The following is a 23635-nucleotide window of genomic DNA, read 5'->3' as shown; positions in this document are numbered from 1 at the left end:
GACTGCGCCAATTTTAAAAAACTGTCAGTATTGAAAAATGCAGATTTTGGGGTTTTGAATACATTGAAGTGCAGTGGAGAGGTTTGGTGTCTTTTAGACCCCCGATCCCTCCATAAAGAGTACCTGTCACTGCTATTACTGTCACATTACCCCCGATCCCTCCATAAAGAGGACCTGTCACTGCCTATTACTGTCACATTCCCCCGATCCCTCCATAAAGAGTACCTGTCACTGCCTATTACTGTCACATTACCCCCGATCCCTCCATAAAGAGTACCTGTCACTCCTATTACTGTCACATTCCCCCCGATCCCTCCATAAAGAGTACCTGTCACTGCCTATTACTGTCACATTCCCCCCGATCCCTCCATAAAGAGTACCTGTCACTGCCTATTACTGTCACATTACCCCCGATCCCTCCATAAAGAGTACCTGTCACTCCTATTACTGTCACATTCCCCCGATCCCTCCATAAAGAGTACCTGTCACTGCCTATTACTGTCACATTCCCCCCGATCCCTCCATAAAGAGTACCTGTCACTCCTATTCCTGTCACATTCCCCCGATCCCTCCATAAAGAGTACCTGTCACTGCTATTACTGTCACATTACCCCCGATCCCTCCATAAAGAGGACCTGTCACTGCCTATTACTGTCACATTCCCCCCGATCCCTCCATAAAGAGTACCTGTCACTCCTATTACTGTCACATTCCCCCGATCCCTCCATAAAGAGTACCTGTCACTGCTATTACTGTCACATTCCTCCCCCGATCCCTCCATAAAGAGTACCTGTCACTCCTATTACTGTCACATTCCTCCCGATCCCTCCATAAAGAGGACCTGTCACTGCCTATTACTGTCACATTCCCCCCCGATCCCTCCATAAAGAGTACCTGTCACTGCCTATTACTGTCACATCCCTCCCCGATCCCTCCATAAAGAGTACCTGTCGCTGCCTATTACTGTCACATTCCCCCCGATCCCTCCATAAAGAGTACCTGTCACTCCTATTACTGTCACATTCCCCCCCGATCCCTCCATAAAGAGTACCTGTCACTGCCTATCACTGTCACATTCCCCCCCGATCCCTCCATAAAGAGTACCTGTCACTGCCTATTACTGTCACATTCCCCCCGATCCCTCCATAAAGAGTACCTGTCACTCCTATTACTGTCACAGTCCCCCGATCCCTCCATAAAGAGTACCTGTCACTGCCTATTACTGTCACATTCCTCCCGATCCCTCCATAAAGAGTACCTGTCACTGCTATTACTGTCACATTCCTCCCGATCCCTCCATAAAGAGTACCTGTCACTGCCTATTACTGTCACAGTCCCCCGATCCCTCCATAAAGAGTACCTGTCACTCCTATTACTGTCACATTCCTCCCGATCCCTCCATAAAGAGTACCTGTCACCGCCTATTACTGTCACTTCCCCCCGATCCCTCCATAAAGAGTACCTGTCACTGCCTATTACTGTCACATTCCTCCCGATCCCTCCATAAAGAGTACCTGTCACTGCCTATTACTGTCACATCCCCCCCGATCCCTCCATAAAGAGTACCTGTCACTCCTATTACTGTCACATTCCTCCCGATCCCTCCATAAAGAGTACCTGTCACTCCTATTACTGTCACATCCCCCCCGATCCCTCCATAAAGAGTACCTGTCACTGCATATTACTGTCACATTCCTCCCGATCCCTCCATAAAGAGTACCTGTCACTCCTATTACTGTCACATTCCTCCCGATCCCTCCATAAAGAGTACCTGTCACTGCCTATTACTGTCACATTCCCCCCGATCCCTCCATAAAGAGTACCTGTCACTGCTATTACTGTCACATTCCTCCCCATCCCTCCATAAAGAGTACCTGTCACTCCTATTACTGTCACATTCCCCCCGATCCCTCCATAAAGAGTACCTGTCACTGCCTATTACTGTCACATTCCTCCCGATCCCTCCATAAAGAGTACCTGTCACTGCCTATTACTGTCACATCCCCCCCGATCCCTCCATAAAGAGTACCTGTCACTCCTATTACTGTCACATTCCTCCCGATCCCTCCATAAAGAGTACCTGTCACTCCTATTACTGTCACATCCCCCCCGATCCCTCCATAAAGAGTACCTGTCACTGCCTATTACTGTCACATCCCCCCGATCCCTCCATAAAGAGTACCTGTCACTGCCTATTACTGTCACATTCCCCCCACTCCCTCCATAAAGAGTACCTGTCACTGCCTATTACTGTCACATCCCCCCGATCCCTCCATAAAGAGTACCTGTCACTGCCTATTACTGTCACATTCCCCCCACTCCCTCCATAAAGAGTACCTGTCACTGCCTATTACTGTCACATCCCCCCGATCCCTCCATAAAGAGTACCTGTCACTGCCTATTACTGTCACATTCCTCCCGATCCCTCCATAAAGAGTACCTGTCACTGCATATTACTGTCACATTCCTCCCGATCCCTCCATAAAGAGTACCTGTCACTGCCTATTACTGTCACATCCCCCCGATCCCTCCATAAAGAGTACCTGTCACTGCCTATTACTGTCACATCCCCCCGATCCCTCCATAAAGAGTACCTGTCACTGCCTATTACTGTCACATTCCTCCCGATCCCTCCATAAAGAGTACCTGTCACTGCATATTACTGTCACATTCCCCCACTCCCTCCATAAAGAGTACCTGTCACTGCCTATTACTGTCACATTCCCCCCGATCCCTCCATAAAGAGTACCTGTCACAGCCTATTACTGTCACATTCCCCCCGATCCCTCCATAAAGAGTACCTGTCACTCCTATTACTGTCACATTCCCCCCGATCCCTCCATAAAGAGTACCTGTCACTGCCTATTACTGTCACATTCCTCCCGATCCCTCCATAAAGAGTACCTGTCACTCCTATTACTGTCACATTCCCCCCACTCCCTCCATAAAGAGTACCTGTCACTGCTATTACTGTCACATTCCTCCCGATCCCTCCATAAAGAGTACCTGTCACTCCTATTGCTGTCACATCCCCCGATCCCTCCATAAAGAGTACCTGTCACTGCCTATTACTGTCACATTCCCCCCGATCCCTCCATAAAGAGTACCTGTCACTGCTATTACTGTCACATTCCCCCCGATCCCTCCATAAAGAGTACCTGTCACTCCTATTACTGTCACATTCCCCCCGATCCCTCCATAAAGAGTACCTGTCACTCCTATTACTGTCACATTCCCCCCGATCCCTCCATAAAGAGTACCTGTCACTCCTATTACTGTCACATTCCCCCCGATCCCTCCATAAAGAGTACCTGTCACTCCTATTACTGTCACATTCCCCCCGATCCCTCCATAAAGAGTACCTGTCACTCCTATTACTGTCACATTCCCCCCCCGATCCCTCCATAAAGAGTACCTGTCACTGCCTATTACTGTCACATCCCCCCCGATCTCTCCATAAAGAGTACCTGTCACTGCCTATTACTGTCACATTCCCCCCGATCCCTCCATAAAGAGTACCTGTCACTCCTATTACTGTCACATTCCCCCCGATCCCTCCATAAAGAGTACCTGTCACTCCTATTACTGTCACATTCCCCCCGATCCCTCCATAAAGAGTACCTGTCACTGCTATTACTGTCACATTCCCCCCGATCCCTCCATAAAGAGTACCTGTCACTGCTATTACTGTCACATTCCCCCCGATCCCTCCATAAAGAGTACCTGTCACTGCCTATTACTGTCACATTCTCCCCGATCCCTCCATAAAGAGTACCTGTCACTGCTATTACTGTCACATTCCCCCCGATCCCTCCATAAAGAGTACCTGTCACTGCCTATTACTGTCACAAGGGATGTTTACATTGCTTCTCACAGCAATAAAAGTGATCAGATTTAAAAAAAAAAAAAAAAAACTGTGTTAAAAATGAAACAAATAGAAAAGAAAAATTGTTTTAAAGCGCCCCCCATTTGCGCTCGCAAACGTAAACTGTGTTCAAATCACACATGTGAGGTATCACCGCGATCGCCAGAGTGAGAGCAATTGGTCTAGAAAAAGACCTCCTCTGTAACTCTAAACTGGTAACCGTTAAAAATGTTTTAAACCATCACCTATGGAGTTTATTAAGTATCGTAGTTTGTCGCCATTCCAGGAGTGTGCGCAATTTTACACATTAACATGTTAGGTATCTATTTACTCGGCATGACATCTTTCACAATATACAAAAAAAATGGGCTAACTTTACTGTTTAGTTTTTTTTTTTTTTTTTGTTTTTAATTCAGTGAAATTTAATTGCGTTTGAAAAACTGCTGCGCCAATACCGTGTGAAAATAAATATTGCAACGAACGCCATTTTATTCCCCAGAGTCTTTAAAAAAAAAAAAAAAAAAAACACAATAATTATATATATATATATATATATATATATATATATATATATATATATATATATATATATATATATATATATATATATATATATGTGTATATATACACACACACACACACATATATATATATATATAAAATGTTTGGGGATTCCAAGTAATTTTCTAGCAAAAATTACTGATTTTATCATATTGCAACGACCGCCATTTTATTCTCCAGAGTCTTTGCAAAAATGAAAAAAAAAAAAAAAACACAATTATATATATATATTATGTTTGGGGATTCCAAGTAATTTTCTAGCAAGAAATACTGATTTTATCTTGTAAACAGAATATATACATATGCAAATAGGCTTGGTCCCTAAGTGGTTAAAATAGATAAAAAACAAAAACAGTAAAGTTAGCCCGTTTTTTTTTTTGTATAATGTGAAAGCTGATGTTACGCCGAGTAAATAGATACCCAACATGTTACTCTTTAACCAGTTCCAGACCGTGTTTTTTACATTGCTACTTTGACATTAAATACCGGGGTTATTGGAGCAGATAGCAGATAGCTGCCATAACCCCGCAATTGTTTTTACACAGTGAGCGGTCCGCTTTAATATAAAATTGGTCCCAGCAGCGGATTCACCACGGGATCACCTTTCTGGGCGGCGGGGACAGTGTAAAAATACAAAGTAAAATAAATGAGAGAAAAATTTTTTTTAAAGCGCCCCGTCCCTCCAAGCTAGCGCGCAGAAGTGAACGCATACGCAAGTCGCGCCCACATATGTAAACGGTGTTCAAACCACACATGTGAGGTATCGTCACGATCGTTTGAGCGAGAGCAATAGTTCTAGCGCTAGATCTCCTCTGTAACTCTAAACTGGTAATCTGTAAACATTTTTAAATCGTCGCCTATGGAGATTTTTAAGGTTGTTGTCATTCCACCAGCGTGCGCAAATTTAAAGCATGACATGTTAGGTATCAATTTACTCGGCGTAACATTAGCTTTCCCAATTATAGAAAAAAATGTGGCTGTTTTCTTATTTTTTTATTTTAAAAAAGGGTATTTTTTTTCCAAAAAAATAAAAATAAATCGCATTTGTAAGACTGCTGCGCAAATACAGTGTGGCAAAGTATTGCAACGATCTCCTCCTCTAGGGTCTCTGCTAAAAAAAATATATATATGCATAATGTTTGGGGGTTCTAAGTATTTTTCAAGCAAAAAACACTGATTTTAACTTGTAAACAACAAATGTCAGAAATACCTGGTCCTTAAGTGGTTAAAATTGCGCACACTCGTGGAATGGTGACAAACTACGGTACTTAAAAATCTCCATAGGGTGACATTTTAAAAATTTGTAATGTTACCAGTTTAAAGTTACAGAGGAGGTCTAGGGGTAGAATTATTGCTCTCGCTCTAACGATTGCGGAGATACCTCACATGTGTGGTTTGAACACCGTTTACATTTGCGGCTGCGATTTCCGTATGCCTTCAACTCCTGCGTGTGAGCATGGAGGAATGGTGTGCTTTAAAAAAAATGTTTTTCTTATTTTGTATTTTTTTCTTTTACACTCTAGCTTTAAATTATTATTTTTTAATCACTTGTGACAGTAATAGGCAGTGACAGGTACTCTTTATTGAGGGATCAGGGGTCTAAAAGACCCCAAACCCCTCCACTGCACTTAAAGCATTTAAAAAGCCAAGTTGGGCTGTTTTGAATGCTGTCATTTTTAAAAAATCTGGTGCCTTTAAGGCTCCAGGACCCGGAAGTGACATCATGGCATCGCTTCTGAGTTACTAGATCCGAGACCCGATCAAAGCCGATTTCAGCTCCGGATGGGCTTGCTGGTTGCTTGGGTCTCCTGGTGGCACGGGAGACGCGGGGAGGGTCCTGCTTCTTGTAATAACAACCTGAGTGGCTGATTAGCCGCATCGACTGTTATCACAAGAAAGTCAACCGTCCGCTCTAAAAAAAAAAAAAACAGTACTGGGGTGATGCTTGCAGCTGCAGGCGTCACCCCGGTACAACCCCTTGAAGCCGCAGGACGCATATTTGCATTATGTAGGCGGGAAGGGGTTAATGTAGAGAGCACAGCAAGGTTGTGTTGTATTCGAATCAAAAGAAAAATAAAAAGAGATTAAAAAATCTAAAATTCAAAGAAGAAAAAAAAAAAAGATACAAGTTACAGTCCAGCCCCTGAGGAGCCCCTGATAAGCCAAGCCCCTCCCACTAGATACCTGAAAAGGGCAGCATCCATGTAGCATGAGTTACAGTGGCCTTGTATCCCTTTCATATCACCATGTAAAATATCCACAGCAGAACTTCCCATCAGCGGGGGGACCTTCCCCGAGATCCTGTAACCTTCCTCTCTATCTGAAACAAAGCAAATGAAAGAGACTTTCAAATATCCAAAATAAGAAGAAATAAAATTCCCCTTGGTGCTGGGACTTTTAAGGCATTGTATATTGGATCATGACAAATGAAAAAATAATATGTAAAATAAACAAATGTTTAATAATCCATAGAAAAATATAAAAATAATTTTAAAATAGTTACACATGCAAGTGAAAAAAAAAAAAAACGCATAAGATACATAATATCTAAGATACATAAGATAAGATACATCTAAGATCTAAGATAAGATACATATCTACAGTGTAGATACAGCACAATAGCAATGAACTGAAAATGCACCGCCTGTGGGGGGGGGGGGGGGGGTGCAGTGATGAAATTATGACTTCCTCCATCCGACGTGTTTCGGAGAAAGAGCTCTTCATCAGGGGATATCCATTTTGTTTTCGGCCAGTGCAGGGGATTGTATTTTAGAAGATACATACAATATCCACATGTTTTGCTTTGTGATTGACTTGCAGTGATACCTCCCATACCCCCTGATGAAGGAGAGCTCTTACTCCAAAACGCGTCAGCTGGAGGAAGTTATAATTTTCATCATAATTTCAGCTGTACGATCAGCTCTTATGTATTTACAAACTTGTAAGTGTTTTTAAACATTATGCGCAATTAATTAATCTGTGAAATACTACACTATGGAGGGCCTTTTGTTCTTCTTTATACTTTATGGCAAAAATCTTGGGAGTTCAACTGGATTATTGGTACTAGCGGGGAGTATCTATTGCCGCGAGGGAGACCTCATTGATTGGACACGCGTTTACAATTCTACTTCTGGTGAGTAGGTATTTCATTTACTGGTGGTGGAAGATCACTTATCACTGCACCGGGTTCCTTGGAGGAATCAGAGCCTTCACGATTACGTCACCATTTTGGAGCACTTTGGTGTTGATGTGACACTATTCAAGTGAATGGGTTGGCATGTATGGGTCCTATTCAACTTTGCGGCCTGCTGCTACAGGCTTTACAGGCTTAAAACAGGTATCTACTAGGTAACACACTTCCTCCAAGGCACCTGTCAAATGCCTCTGAAAAGCAAGTCACAGAGAACAATTTTCAGAGGGGCAACAATGGTGGCCCCTAGCACAGGTCAGTTCTCATCGTTTCCTCTTTATCAGAAGAGTAAAGGTTCCTATAGTGCCCAGGGCTGCTGTTAGAAATCACAGAGCCCCATACAGCCTAGCTGATGGGGGTCCCCCAAGATGCCCCGCAAGCTCAGCGGCAGCCAGCCAGGGGGGCAGAACTTAAATCTGGGTGGGCACAACCCACACCAGCACCCCCTAAATCTGGTCATGTGTGTCTCTCACCCAGCAACTGAGGAGGGAGAAGGGGAGAAATTGGCTTTTAGTTGCTGGGTGAGACACACAGAGGGCATTGTTCCTTCTCTGCTCCACCGATCCTCCTGCTGTTCGAGCCCCCTGTGTGCCGGGGCCCTCTACAGGAGGACCGGTGGTTACCCCCTATCAGCGGCCCTGATAGTGCCCATAGGAGGAGCTGTGATTATATTAAGTTATAAGGTGATCACATATGAAGATTGTAAAGTGACAATCTTGGTAAAATAATGTCACCCATTGGTGTTTCTTTTCTTTGGCCCCGCCCCTGAGGAGATCAGAGTTACTCACTGTGCCCCTCAACCTCCAGGCTCTTTGGTCCACAGTCTTTGCTAGCCAGGAAGCGGGTGTCCGGCTGACACGCTTTCAACTTGACAAAGATTCCTCGTTTCAGACCACAGCAAAAATACCGGCGCCCCTGCCAGCAGCCATCGGTGCAACCTTTATCTTCTTCCTGTGAAGTCGAGAACAGACGTAAGTGATCAGAGAACAGCCTTTTGTAAATTAATGTTCATAGGACATTAATATTGCATTGGTTCTGAGTGATCATGTGACATCATTGCACAAGTGTCTCTCTCTGTATTAATTCTGGGGTCTGGAGGTTGAGGGGGGAACAGTGAGCTACTCAAAACTCCTCAGGGGCGGGGCCAAAAAAGAAAGCTAATGGAAGAAAGGACTTTACCAAGATTGTCACTACACAATCTTCTTACATAATGTGATCACAGTTCCTATGGGGCACAAGGAACATTTCTTTATCTGAGAATAGAGTTCACATGACTTCTTCACTGCCAGCGGTCACTACATTGGCTCTCAATGATCACATGACATCTCTCTGCAGGCTTTCACTACACTGGAAACTGAATGATCTTACACTATTACTAGTTACATTGGCTTTGAGAATTCATATCATGACTATCGGTTTTCACTACTTTGTTATGTGACGTCACACTTCCACTACATTGGCTCTGAAAAGATAATGTGGATTTTTGATACCTCTAATTTATTGGATTGCAGCACCCTCCTAAAGAAATGTAGATTGTTAGGTAAATATAGTTATCTGCTCTGTAATCAATGGAGCAGGGGTTGATTATTCAGGCCTGCTCAGCATCCCACAGACTGCTGCTCCGATTGCTTTCCCCAGTAATCTAGATCAGTGTTTCTCAACTCCGGTCCTCAGGGCACACTAACAGGCCAGGTTTGCAAGAAAACTGAAATACAGGTGATATCATTTGCTGCTCAGTGATTGCAGTATTCTAGTCTGCATCTCCCCAAGGAAATACTTAAAATCTGGCCTGTTAGTGGGCCCTGAGGACCGAAGTTGAGAAACACTGATCTAGATCAGTGGTCTTAAAACTGCGGCCCTCTGCTTAACTTTATCCGACAAACAACAATATCTCTCCTGCGCTCAAGTGGTATGCGGGAAGGTGAATCTTCTAGGCGGTTTTATGACACAAATGAAGTGGTCTTGCTGCCCCCCTCAGGACCAAGGGTATCCAAAAGGAACTACAAGAAAACAACAAGAGAAGGGCGCACCGACCTTGTGCATTACCACTTAAAAGTTTATTAAAATCAAAGAAGGGTAGCGTACAATATACTCACAAATGTAGCATATGAACAAGCATATAGGAAATAGGCACCGCTCGCTTCCAGGACACTTCTCTACTGCTAGATAGCGTGATGGCGTCCTCAAAACCTGATGTGGCTTACACGTTTCGAGGGAGGACCCTCTTCCTCAAGAGCCAAAATCGCCACTAACCCACCATGCACTCCTAGGAAGTTATATAGCCAGTGGCCACCGCCCACACCACCCCGACCACGCCCTGGGAGGGGCAAAAGGTCAGGGACAGGTGTAGGAGAAAACAAACTGGGGTGCGTGTCCCAATGGTCAGGTGCATGCAATAAATGATGTTCATAATATGGCAGTAGCACTGAGTGCAAAACAACCAAGGATAGCATGATGGTGGTAATGGCCCAAAAAGTTTTGTATGGATGCTTGTGATACAGGAGAAAGAAATATATGTATACATAAATAATAAACAAATACATAAATGATGACAGATGATAGTTAATACTGAAGCATTATACTCAAAAGTATCATTAGGAAACAATGATCAATGTTGATCATGGGGGGGGGGGGAATTTGCAAAAGTTTAGTCCTGGAGTTCTTTTGGGTCTGCAGAAGCTCACTGGAGAGTACCAGGAGGAAGTTGGGGAAAAGTGTCCAGCTGTCCTATGGTGGTGTGAGTCCTAATCTCCCTCACTGGTGGGTATCAGAAGGAGCCAACCGATGATCCTGTGGCCGTGTGAGTAAATGACCTGGTGCAGGAAGTTAGTGACTGTGTGTCGTTTTTTTGGTCCTAGTCACCTATCAACAGATTCTGTGGCACATTTTTTGCATAGATAAGCAAGCTAGAGAAGAGTCCTCAAAGTGATCATTACACCAGTTTTGGGGGATCCCAAGCTCTCCTCAGCCCCATCCAAGTTCATTGTTCTAATGAAAAAAACCCTAAAAACACACCCTTAGACCAATCCCTTGAGCCAGTAGAAGAAAACGTCATGTGCTTGGCTGTGTTTAAACAAAGGGGGAAGAAAACAAGTTCACCAGCGGCCATTTTGGGGGTGCGCTACAGGATGAACATACTACACTAAAAGGGTGACATCATAATGGTACCAGATTCTAGTGCTTGCCAGGACTCAAGGAGGATAACATGGCCAGCCTTCAATACATTGTGTTTGCGTCATCATGTGACGTCACTCTAAGCTTTCACCACAATTGCCCGAAATGACCTAATGACATCACACATGACATTCTAACACTGCCAGCATTCACTACTTTGTGATCATGTGATATCTTCACATATCAGTTTTTACAACATTGGTTCTAAAATAAACAGGGGCACTCCTAATTTAAACATTATTTAGGGCAGTTTTAACAAAGGGTAAAAGTTCTCTAGGAAAAAGGAAAATTCAAACATCAGCAAGTAACTTACCAGCTCCACCCCGGCCATGGTGTCCTCCATTTGTGGAAGATACCCCAACCATCGGATGATCCCATAGGCCATTTCCCCTTCCTGATACTGAATCTGTACCAGAGAATCCACTTCCAGGTTTCTACCCAAAAGATCTTCTTTCTGTTTGCCTTCATTGGGGCTCTTCTGTTCCTTGCACATGGATGAACCGTCTTCATGGAGGAGAGAGGAGACAAAATAGGGGAGACATGGAAGTCTATACAAACACTATATACCAGGTTTACATGGTTCTGGAAGCTGGACCCCTGAGAATGGGACTGATTCATATTAGGAATGAGCATGTGGCCGGACCAGAGTCTTGTAGAGAGGGAGAATAATCTCTTTATTTCTGGAGTGAATCCCCTTTTTTATACATCCCAGTATTCTGTTGGCTTTGCTTGCAGCGGCTTGGCATTGCATGGCACTGCCAAGCCTGTTGTCTACCAGTACCCCCAGGTCCTTTTCCATCTTAGATTCACCCAGAGGTTCCCCCCCAGTGAGTAGCTTGCTTTTCAACTTGAGGGCCATAGACTTCAATGTTAACCCTCAGAAGTTGCATGAAAGTCATACCTGATTATACAATGCAACAGTTGTCCATTAACCTCTTTACGACTGCCCGCCGCAGATGTACTGTGGCAGGCAGCCGCTCCTGCGCGAATCGCCGTACATGTATGGCGGTCGCGTGCACGAGGCTAGGGGGCGAGCAGCGGGAAGCCGATGCAGCGGGCAGGCGGCTCCGATTGCCGCCTGACACCCGCGATCGCTCCCCGCTGAGAGAGAAGGACGGTCAGATGTTGTAAACACATCTGACCGTTCTCTCCGGAATGATCACAGAGCTCCTGTGATCCTTCTATATAGGATCACATGTCTCTATGGTCATTTCAGAAGCCACGCCCCCCCCCCCAGTTAGAATCTCTCCCCTAGGCTCATATTAAAAGGCTCATATTAAAACCCCTTGATCACCCATAGTGTTAACCCCTTCCCTGCCAGTGTCATTATTACAGTGACAGTGCATATTTTTAGCACTGATTACTGTAGTAATGTCACTGGTCCCCCCCCAAAAGTGTCAAAAATGTCAGTTAGGGGTCCGATCTGTTCGCCGCAATTGCAGATTGCCGCCATTACTAGTAAAAATAAATAAATAAATATAAAAGACATAAATCTTTTACGTAGTTAGTAGATGTGATAACTTTTGTGCAAACCAATCAAAATACGCCAAAAATATGCAGCAGAAAACAAAATTGGCCTAAAATGTTAAAACATTTTGATTTTTTAATTTTTTTTTGAGAATGTTATATATCAGAATGTGAAAAATATTGTTTTTTTTTTTTTTCAAAATTGTCGCGCTTTTTTTGTTTATAGCGCAAAAAATAAAAAATCGCATCGGTGATCAAATACCACCAAAAGAAATCTCTATTTGTGGAAAAAAAAAGGACGTAAATTTAGTTTGGGTACAGCGTTGCACGACCGCGCAATTGTCTGTTAAAATAACGCAGTGCTAAATCGCAAAATAGGGCCTGGTCAGGAAGGGGGTAAAATCTTCCAGTCTTAAAGTGGATAAAACTGTTCAAAGCCAAAGTCGTATCCAAGATGCACACATCCAGAGATGCATCAAAGTTGCACTCCAAAATCGGCGCACCTTTGGAGTCGTACAAGTGTGAAAGAAGCCTTAATGGGAAGCTTCGCAAAAATCAGGAACATTACTGGAAAATGTTACCATAGAGAGCAAAATTGGGGTGGTTTTTGGGATTTTTAAGGGTGCTGTGGACTTTGGAGCTATGGTTCCTGAGGATTACAGAAGCTCCTTTCTCCTATCCTGGACCTGTTCTGGTGCCTTTCATCACCCGAGAACAAGATGTTAGATATTGAGGAACAAACATGAGCCTAAAGCTGGCCACAAATTATTCATTTATTTTTTCCGTTCAATCAGGGGCTTGAATTAAAAAAGAAAAAAAAAGATCTGATTTCTCCATCCACACATTCAAGGTGGATGGGGGAATCCCATCTGCTGTGCTGTTGTGTTCTGACAGCGGGGAGCTTTCCACAAAGTCCCAACACACCGATCAATGTTCCATTAACTGGCGCCACTGATCAGTCTGGCCGGATATAAAGTCAGGAGTGATCTGGCTGGATATAAAGTCAGGAGTGATCTGGCTGGATATAAAGTCAGGAGTGATCTGGCTGGAAATAAAGTCAGGAGTGATCTGGCTGGATATTAAGTCAGGAGAGATCTGGCTGGATATAAAGTCAGGAGAGATCTGGCTGGATATAAAGTCAGGAGGGATCTGGCTGGATATAAAGTCAGGAGGGATCTGGCTGGATATAAAGTCAGGAGGGATCTGGCTGGATATAAAGTCAGGAGTGATCTGGCTGGATATAAAGTCAGGAGGGATCTGGCTGGATATAAAGTCAGGAGGGATCTGGCTGGATATAAAGTCAGGAGTGATCTGGCTGGATATAAAGTCAGGAGTGATCTGGCTGGATATAAAGTCAGGAGTGATCTGGCTGGATATAAAGTCAGGAGTGATCTGGCTGGATATAAAGTCAGGAGGGATCTGGCTGGATATAAAGTCAGGAGTGATCTGGCTGAATATAAAGTCAGGAGTGATCTGGCTGAATATAAAGTCAGGAGTGATCTGGCTGGATATAAAGTCAGGAGTGATCTGGCTGGATATAAAGTCAGGAGGGATCTGGCTGAATATAAAGTCAGGAGTGATCTGGCTGGATATAAAGTCAGGAGTGATCTGGCTGGATATAAAGTCAGGAGGGATCTGGCTGGATATAAAGTCAGGAGGGATCTGGCTGGATATAAAGTCAGGAGGGATCTGGCTGAATATAAAGTCAGGAGGAATCTGGCTGAATATAAAATCAGGAGAGATCTGGCTGGATATAAATTCAGGAGGGATCTGGCTGGATATAAAGTCAGGAGTGATCTGGCGGGATATAAAGTCAGGAGTGATCTGGCTGAATATAAAGTCAGGAGGAATCTGGCTGAATATAAAGTCAGGAGTGATCTGGCTGGATATAAAGTCAGGAGTGATCTGGCTGGATATAAAGTCAGGAGTGATCTGGCTGGATATAAAGTCAGGAGTGATCTGGCTGGATATAAAGTCAGGAGGGATCTGGCTGGATATAGGAGTCCTGAAGGAAACTGAAAACGATGTTTTCCTGGTCTCTTTAGACAACATAATAGTGAAATAACGTTTTAAAATCCTTTCAACGAGAGATAGTATGAGAATGAACGGGCTGCATGTAATCGGATCCTACACCTCACTGCTGCCCAATTTCTTTCTATCAACTTCAATGTCCTCCTGCAGTTCCCCCCTCCCCATATCTTTTTGTGTATGGGGTTACATTGTATCGGTGTATAGCCTCCCTCATCTCTTTGGGTTACATTGTATCAGAGTGTAGCCTCCCTCATCTCTTTGTGTTACATTGTATCAGTGTGTAACCTCCCTCATCTCTTTGGTTGTGTTACATTGTATCAGAGTGTAGCCTCCCTCATCTCTTTGTGTTACATTGTATCAGTGTGTAGCCTCCCTCATCTCTTTGGTTGTGTTACATTGTATCAGAGTGTAGCCTCCCTCATCTCTTTGTGTTACATTGTATCAGTGTGTAACCTCCCTCATCTCTTTGGTTGTGTTACATTGTATCAGAGTGTAGCCTCCCTCATCTCTTTGTGTTACATTGTATCAGTGTGTAGCCTCCCCTAATTGAAGATTATTTGCATTTATCTATTTATACACTGGAACCACTTTAATTGCGTGGCCCTAGTGATTTATATTTTTAACCCACACTCATGAGAGAGTGCTGTGCTCGCTGCAGTTATAAATAGTGCTTAAACCCGTTTGCTCGCAGGATTATTGATTTAGGAAGTAGTAATGTGAAATACCTGAGCTTATCTCTTCCTTTACAATGGAATCCAGAGGAATCTTCATCAGTGTGCTGGAGGAGCTGTCCTCCTGTCATAATAAAAGAAAGATTATTATATGACACCCAATCAGATGTAAGGGATGCAATCCCCGCCCACATATCATTCCACATAGTACACATGAAGCCTCTACTTTGGTGAATATGTGAGTGTTGTCATCCTGAGGATTTCAGCACATTACCTCCTGGATGTCATCTCTGCATGGCGAGATACGAGAGGGATACGTCACATGCATGCAGGTAACTCGCCGGTAGGCTGACACACCTAGTGGCTTCTGAAATCTCCTAGACTTGATTGCTGAGATTCACTATAACAATTTGTGCCTCTGCCCCTCCCACAATGGCAATATTTCCTGCAGTAGTTTGTGCCTCTGCCCCTCCTACAATGGTGAGATTTCCCAGCAACAGTTTGTGCCTCTGCCCCTCCCACAATAACATATCACTGCAATATTCTGTGTCTCCGCCCCTCCTACAATGAAATTTCCCTACAGTATTCTGTGTCCCCGCCCCTCCTAGAAAAACATTTCCCGGCAGTATTCTGTGTCGCGCCCCTCCTACAATGATATTTCCCTGCAGTATTCTGTGTCCCCACCCCTCCTACAATGACATTTCCCTGCAGTATTCTGTGTCCCCACCCCTCCTACAATGACATTTCCCGGCAGTATTCTGTGTCGCGCCCCTCCTACAATGAAATTTCCCTGCAGTATTCTGTGTCGCGCCCCTCCTACAATGACATTTCCCTGCAGTATTCTGTGTCGCGCCCCTCCTACAATGACATTTCCCTGCAGTATTCTGTGTCGCGCCCCTCCTACAATGACATTTCCCTGCAGTATTCTGTGTCCCCACCCCTCCTACAATGACATTTCCCTGCAGTATTCTGTGTCCCCGCCCCTCCTACAATGACATTTCCCTGCAGTATTCTGTGTCGCGCCCCTCCTACAATGACATTTCCCTGCAGTATTCTGTGTCCCCCCCCCTCCTACAATGACATTTCCCTGCAGTATTCTGTGTCCCCCCCCTCCTACAATGACATTTCCCTGCAGTATTCTGTGTCCCCACCCCTCCTACAATGACATTTCCCTGCAGTATTCTGTGTCCCCGCCCCTCCTAGAATAACATTTCCCGGCAGTATTCTGTGTCGCGCCCCTCCTACAATGACATTTCCCTGCAGTATTCTGTGTCGCGCCCCTCCTACAATGACATTTCCCTGCAGTATTCTGTGTCCCCGCCCCTCCTACAATGACATTTCCCTGCAGTATTCTGTGTCCCCACCCCTCCTACAATGACATTTCCCGGCAGTATTCTGTGTCGCGCCCCTCCTACAATGACATTTCCCTGCAGTATTCTGTGTCGCGCCCCTCCTACAATGACATTTCCCTGCAGTATTCTGTGTCCCCACCCCTCCTACAATGACATTTCCCTGCAGTATTCTGTGTCCCCGCCCCTCCTACAATGACATTTCCCTGCAGTATTCTGTGTCCCCGCCCCTCCTACAATGACATTTCCCTGCAGTATTCTGTGTCCCCGCCCCTCCTACAATGACATTTCCCTGCAGTATTCTGTGTCCCCGCCCCTCCTACAATGACATTTCCCTGCAGTATTCTGTGTCCCCGCCCCTCCTACAATGACATTTCCCTGCAGTATTCTGTGTCCCCACCCCTTCTACAATGACATTTCCCTGCAGTATTCTGTGTCCCCGCCCCTCCTACAATGACATTTCCCTGCAGTATTCTGTGTCTCCGCCCCTCCTACAATGACATTTCCCTGCAGTATTCTGTGTCCCCGCCCCTCCTACAATGACATTTCCCTGCAATAGTCTGTGTCCCCGCCCCTCCTACAATGACATTTCCCTGCAGTATTCTGTGTCCCCGCCCCTCCTACAATGACATTTCCCTGCAGTATTCGGTGTCCCCGCCCCTCCTACAATGACATTTCCCTGCAGTATTCTGAGTCTCCGCCCCTCCTACAATGACATTTCCCTGCAGTATTCTGTGTGCCCGCCCCTCCTACAATGACATTTCCCTGCAGTATTCTGTGTCCCCGCCCCTCCTACAATGACATTTCCCTGCAGTATTCTGTGTCCCCGCCCCTCCTACAATGACATTTCCCTGCAGTATTCTGTGTCCCCGCCCCTCCTACAATGACATTTCCCTGCAGTATTCTGTGTCCCCGCCCCTCCTACAATGACATTTCTCTGCAGTATTCTGTGTCCCCGCCCCTCCTACAATGACATTTCCCTGCAATAGTCTGTGTCCCCGTCCCTCCTACAATGACATTTCCCTGCAGTATTCTGTGTCTCCGCCCCTCCTACAATAACATTTCCCTGCAGTATTCTGTGTCTCCGCCCCTCCTACAATGACATTTTCCTGAAGTATTCTGTCTCCACCCCTCCTACAATGACATTTCCCTGCAGTATTCTGTGTCTCCGCCCCTCCTACAATGACATTTCCCTGCAGTATTCTGTGTCCCCGCCCCTCCTACAATGACATTTCCCTGCAGTATTCTGTGTCTCCGCCCCTCCTACAATAACATTTCCCTGCAGTATTCTGTGTCTCCGCCCCTCCTACAATGACATTTTCCTGAAGTATTCTGTCTCCACCCCTCCTACAATGACATTTCCCTGCAGTATTCTGTGTCTCCGCCCCTCCTACAATGACATTTCCCTGCAGTATTCTGTGTCTCTGCCCCTCCTACAATGACATTTCCCTGCAGTATTCTGTGTCCCCGCCCCTCCTACAATGACATTTCCCTGCAGTATTCTGTGTCCCCGCCCCTCCTACAATGACATTTCCCTGCAGTATTCTGTGTCCCCGCCCCTCCTACAATGACATTTCCCTGCAGTATTCTGTGTCTCCGCCCCTCCTACAATGACATTTCCCTGCAGTATTCTGTGTCTCCGCCCCTCCTACAATGACATTTCCCTGCAGTATTCTGTGTCCCCGCCCTTCCTACAATGACATTTCCCTGCAGTATTCTGTGTCCCCGCCCTCCTACAATGACATTTCTCTGCAGTATTCTGTGTCCCCGCCCTTCCTACAATGACATTTCCCTGCAGGATTCTGTGTCTCCGCCCCTCCTACAATGACATTTCCCTGCAGTATTCTGTGTCCCCGCCCCTCCTACAATGAAATTTCCCTGCAGTATTCTGTGTCCCCGCCCCTCCTACAATGACATTTCCCTGCAGTATTCTGTGTCTCCGCCCCTCCTACAATGACATTTCCCTGCAGTATTCTGTGTCTCCGCCCCTCCTACAATGACATTTCCCTGCAGTATTCTGAGTCTCCACCCCTCCTACAATGACATTTTCCTGCAGTATTCTGTGTCCCCGCCCTTCCTACAAAGACATTTCCCTGCAGTATTCTGTGTCTCCGCCCCTCCTACAATGACATTTCCCTGCAGTGTTCTGTGTCCCCGCCCCTCCTACAATGACATTTCCCTGCAGTATTCTGTGTCTCCGCCCCTCCTACAATGACATTTCCCTGCAGTATTCTGTGTCTCCGCCCTTCCTACAATGACATTTCCCTGCAGGATTCGGTGTCTCCGCCCCTCCTACAATGATATTTCCCTGCAATATTCTGTGTCCCCGCCCCTCCTACAATGACATTTCCCTGCAGTATTCTGTGTCCCCGCCCTTACTACAATGACATTTACCTGCAGTATTCTGTGTCTCCGCCCCTCCTACAATGACATTTACCTGCAGTATTCTGTGTCTCCGCCCCTCCTACAATGACATTTCCCTGCAGGATTCTGTGTCCCCGCCCCTCCTACAATGACATTTCCCTGCAGTATTCTGTGTCTCTGCCCCTTCCACAATGCCATTTCCCTGCAGTATTCTGTGTCCCCGCCTCTCCTACAATGACATTTCCCTGCAGTATTCTGTGTCCCGGCCTCTCCTACGATGACATTTCCCTGCAGTATTCTGTGTCTCCGCCCCTCCTACAATGACATTTCCCTGCAATATTCTGTGTCCCCGCCCCTCCTACAATGACATTTCCCTGCAGTATTCTGTGTCTCTGCCCCTCCTACAATGACATTTCCCTGCAGTATTCTGTGTCCTGCCCCTCCTACAATGACATTTCCCTGCAGTATTCTGTGTCTCCGCCCCTCCTACAATGACATTTCCCTGCAGTATTCTGTGTCCCCACCCCTCCTACAATGACATTTCCCTGCAGTATTCTGTGTCCCCGCCCTTCCTACAATGACATTTCCCTGCAGTATTCTGTGTCTCCGCCCCTCCTACAATGACATTTCCCTGCAGTGTTCTGTGTCCCCGCCCCTCCTACAATGACATTTCCCTGCAGTATTCTGTGTCTCCGCCCCTCCTACAATGACATTTCCCTGCAGTATTCTGTGTCTCCGCCCTTCCTACAATGACATTTCCCTGCAGGATTCTGTGTCTCCGCCCCTCCTACAATGATATTTCCCTGCAATATTCTGTGTCCCCGCCCCTCCTACAATGACATTTCCCTGCAGTATTCTGTGTCCCCGCCCTTACTACAATGACATTTACCTGCAGTATTCTGTGTCTCCGCCCCTCCTACAATGACATTTACCTGCAGTATTCTGTGTCTCCGCCCCTCCTACAATGACATTTCCCTGCAGGATTCTGTGTCCCCGCCCCTCCTACAATGACATTTCCCTGCAGTATTCTGTGTCTCTGCCCCTCCTACAATGACATTTCCCTGCAGGATTCTGTGTCCCCGCCCCTCCTACAATGACATTTCCCTGCAGGATTCTGTGTCCCCGCCCCTCCTACAATGCCATTTCCCTGCAGTATTCTGTGTCCCCGCCTCTCCTACAATGACATTTCCCTGCAGTATTCTGTGTTTCCGCCCCTCCTACAATGACATTTCCCTGCAGTATTCTGTGTCCCCGCCCCTCCTACAATGACATTTCCCTGCAGTATTCTGTGTCCCCGCCTCTCCTACGATGACATTTCCCTGCAGTATTCTGTGTCTCCGCCCCTCCTACAATGACATTTCCCTGCAATATTCTGTGTCCCCGCCCCTCCTACAATGACATTTCCCTGCAGTATTCTGTGTCTCTGCCCCTTCCACAATGCCATTTCCCTGCAGTATTCTGTGTCCCCGCCTCTCCTACAATGACATTTCCCTGCAGTATTCTGTGTTTCCGCCCCTCCTACAATGACATTTCCCTGCAGTATTCTGTGTCCCCGCCCCTCCTACAATGACATTTCCCTGCAGTATTCTGTGTCCCCGCCCCTCCTACAATGACATTTCCCTGCAGTATTCTGTGTCCCCGCCCCTCCTACAATGACATTTCCCTGCAGTATTCTGTGTCTCTGCCCCTCCTACAATGACATTTCCCTGCAGTATTCTGTGTCCCCCGCCCCTCCTACAATGACATTTACCTGCAGTATTCTGTGTCTCCACCCCTCCTACAATGACATTTCCCTGCAGTATTCTGTGTCTCCACCCCTCCTACAATGACATTTCCCTGCAGTATCCTGTCTCCCCGCCCCTCCTACAATGACATTTCCCTGCAGTATTCTGTGTCCTGCCCCTCCTACAATGACATTTCCCTGCAGTATTCTGTGTCTCCGCCCCTCCTACAATGACATTTCCCTGCAGTATTCGGTGTCTCCGCCCCTCCTACAATGACATTTCCCTGCAGTATTCTGTGTCCCCGCCCCTCCTACAATGACATTTCCCTGCAGTATTCGGTGTCTCCGCCCTTCCTACAATGACATTTCCCTGCAGTATTCTGAGTCTCCACCCCTCCTACAATGACATTTCCCTGCAGTATTCTGTCTCCCCGCCCCTCCTACAATGACATTTCCCTGCAGTATTCGGTGTCTCCGCCCTTCCTACAATGACATTTCCCTGCAGTATTCTGTGTCCCCGCCCCTCCTACAATGACATTTCCCTGCAGTATTCTGTGTCTCTGCCCCTCCTACAAAGACATTTCCCTGCAGTATTCTGTGTCCCCGCCCCTCCTACAATGACATTTCCCTGCAGTATTCTGTGTCCCCGCCCCTCCTACAATGACATTTCCCTGCAGTATTCTGAGTCTCCACCCCCTCCTACAATGACATTTCCCTGCAGTATTCTGTGTCCCCGCCCCTCCTACAATGACATTTCCCTGCAGTATTCTGTGTCCCCGCCCCTCCTACAATGACATTTCCCTGCAGTATTCTGTGTCCCCGCCCCTCCTACAATGACATTTCCCTGCAGTATTCTGTGTCGCGCCCCTCCTACAATGACATTTCCCTGCAGTATTCTGTGTCCCCGCCCCTCCTACAATGACATTTCCCTGCAGTATTCTGTGTCTCCGCCCCTTCTACAATGACATTTCCCTGCAGTATTCTGTGTCCCCGCCCTTCCTACAATGACATTTCCCTGCAGTATTCTGTGTCCCCGCCCCTTCTACAATGACATTTCCCTGCAGTATTCGGTGTCCCCGCCCCTCCTACAATGACATTTCCCTGCAGTATTCTGAGTCTCCACCCCCTCCTACAATGACATTTCCCTGCAGTATTCTGTGTCCCCGCCCCTCCTACAATGACATTTCCCTGCAGTATTCTGTGTCCCCGCCCCTCCTACAATGACATTTCCCTGCAGTATTCTGTGTCTCCGCCCCTCCTACAATGACATTTCCCTGCAGTATTCGGTGTCCCCGCCCCTTCTACAATGACATTTCCCTGCAGTATTCGGTGTCCCCGCTACTCTCACTATATTGAGATTTCCCTGCTGTAGTCGGCCTTGCCTACACTCCCCCAGAATGCCAATCTACCCCCTCCATCCAGCTTCTGGACTTTGTTTTGGGGTTCACAGACAGGGGGCGCACTCTCAGCTGTAACTGGAACCAAACCCAGTCCTTACCGGTAACACCTCCACATAGCCATCCGCCATCTTGTTGAATATCACCAGTCCTCGCTTTAACTTGTCATCCACAAAGAAGGAGACTTTGTCCCCCTGATTGACGGGGTTCAGTGTCCGGGTCTGGGCTGAGAGGGACCCCAGACTGTCCGAGGGCGCGGCTCCGGAGAAAATGACCTTGTTGAAGGGTAAGATCAGGCCGCTGTTCTGCTTACATTTGAAGAAGGTCACCCCCCTATAAGTGCCGTCAATCTTGCCGCGCCCTTCGCCTTCCCCCTGTGGAATGATCAGACAATGAATTCAATACAATTCGAAGGGTTTAGATAATTAAACTAACTATATAATTCTGCTGAGAGCGATTTGGTGATGGGCGGTTTTGATTCTTTTAAAAGAAAACCGTAAACAGATCCAGAAGGGCAGCACCATCTTTGTTCAAGCATCTTCCAAGGTTACCATCTACTTCCATGGCTGTGTTCACAATTGTCTGACACAGATCAGCCCCTGCTGCAGCCGCTCACTGGGTGAGCTGCTAAAAAGTTACAATGTTGCAGTCTGATCACTGGGTGGATGGGGGGTTACAAGGTTACAGTCTGATCACTGGGGGGGGGGGGGGGGAGTTACAATGTTGCAGTCTGATCACTGGGGGAGGGGGAGTTACAATGTTGCAGTCTGATCACTGGGGGAGGGGAAGTTACAATGTTGCAGTCTGATCACTGGGGGAGGGGAGTTACAATGTTGTAGTCTGATCACTGGGGGGAGGGGAAGTTACAGTGTTGCAGTCTGATCACTGGGGGGAGGGGAAGTTACAATGTTGCAGTCTGATCACTGGGGGAGGGGGGAGTTACAATGTTGCAGTCTGATCACTGGGAGAGGGGAAGTTACAATGTTGCAGTCTGATCACTGGGGGAGGGTAAGTTACAATGTTGCAGTCTGATCACTGGGGGAGGGGAAGTTACAATGTTGCAGTCTGATCACTGGGGGAGGGGAAGTTACAATGTTGCAGTCTGATCACTGGGGGAGGGTAAGTTACAATGTTGCAGTCTGATCACTGGGGGAGGGGAAGTTACAATGTTGCAGTCTGATCACTGGGGGAGGGGAAGTTACAATGTTGCAGTCTGATCACTGGGGGAGGGGAAGTTACAATGTTGCAGTCTGATCACTGGGGGGAGGGGAAGTTACAATGTTGCAGTCTGATCACTGGGGGGAGGGGAAGTTACAATGTTGCAGTCTGATCACTGGGGGAGGGGGAGTTACAATGTTGCAGTCTGATCACTGGGGGAGGGGAAGTTACAATGTTGCAGTCTGATCACTGGGGGAGGGGAAGTTACAATGTTGTAGTCTGATCACTGGGGGAGGGGGAGTTACAATGTTGCAGTCTGATCACTGGGGGGGAGGGGAAGTTACAATGTTGCAGTCTGATCACTGGGGAGAGGAGACTGAGGAAATGTTTCCTCCGGCCTGCAGCAGACTGAGGACGTCTCAGACTTGGAAAAGTCCAAGGAGTGGAGATAAAGGAAGAGGTCACGGAACAATTAAAGATGGAACTTTTTCTGAAATTCATTCATGCTAGGACATTCATACAGATTACTATCCTCCCCCCCCCCCCTCTCCTCCTGCTAGAAAGATGTAAAAGACGGCCAGGAAAACTCTGGAAGTATCCCGGGAATAGAGGGGGCGGGGCAGAGAGAAGCCGAGCTCCTCCAAGACATGAATCCGAAACCCATCCTGTGCGCCCCATCCAAAGA

General features: G+C 46.5%; 1 protein-coding gene across 1 annotated transcript in view; it reads right to left on the bottom strand.

Moving 5' to 3' along the window:
• Window positions 1-23635, bottom strand: part of LOC309557078 (ubiquitin carboxyl-terminal hydrolase CYLD-like) — an 89811-nt gene that overhangs the window by 44648 nt on the left and 21528 nt on the right. The window contains exons 4-8 of the mRNA XM_082259684.1: window positions 21894-22166; window positions 15014-15083; window positions 11104-11294; window positions 8405-8567; window positions 6611-6746 (exon numbers count right to left, since the gene is read on the bottom strand). Of these exons, the coding sequence (XP_082115810.1) occupies window positions 6611-6746; window positions 8405-8567; window positions 11104-11294; window positions 15014-15083; window positions 21894-22166 (833 nt within the window). The remainder of the gene's footprint in view (window positions 1-6610; window positions 6747-8404; window positions 8568-11103; window positions 11295-15013; window positions 15084-21893; window positions 22167-23635) is intronic.

This window comes from Pelophylax lessonae (genome assembly GCF_965119305.1).
Source record: "Pelophylax lessonae genome assembly, chromosome: 5".
Classification (NCBI taxonomy): domain Eukaryota; kingdom Metazoa; phylum Chordata; class Amphibia; order Anura; family Ranidae; genus Pelophylax; species Pelophylax lessonae.
The sequence above is the reverse complement of the archived record's forward strand: the minus strand, read 5'-3'. Positions and strand labels throughout refer to the sequence as shown.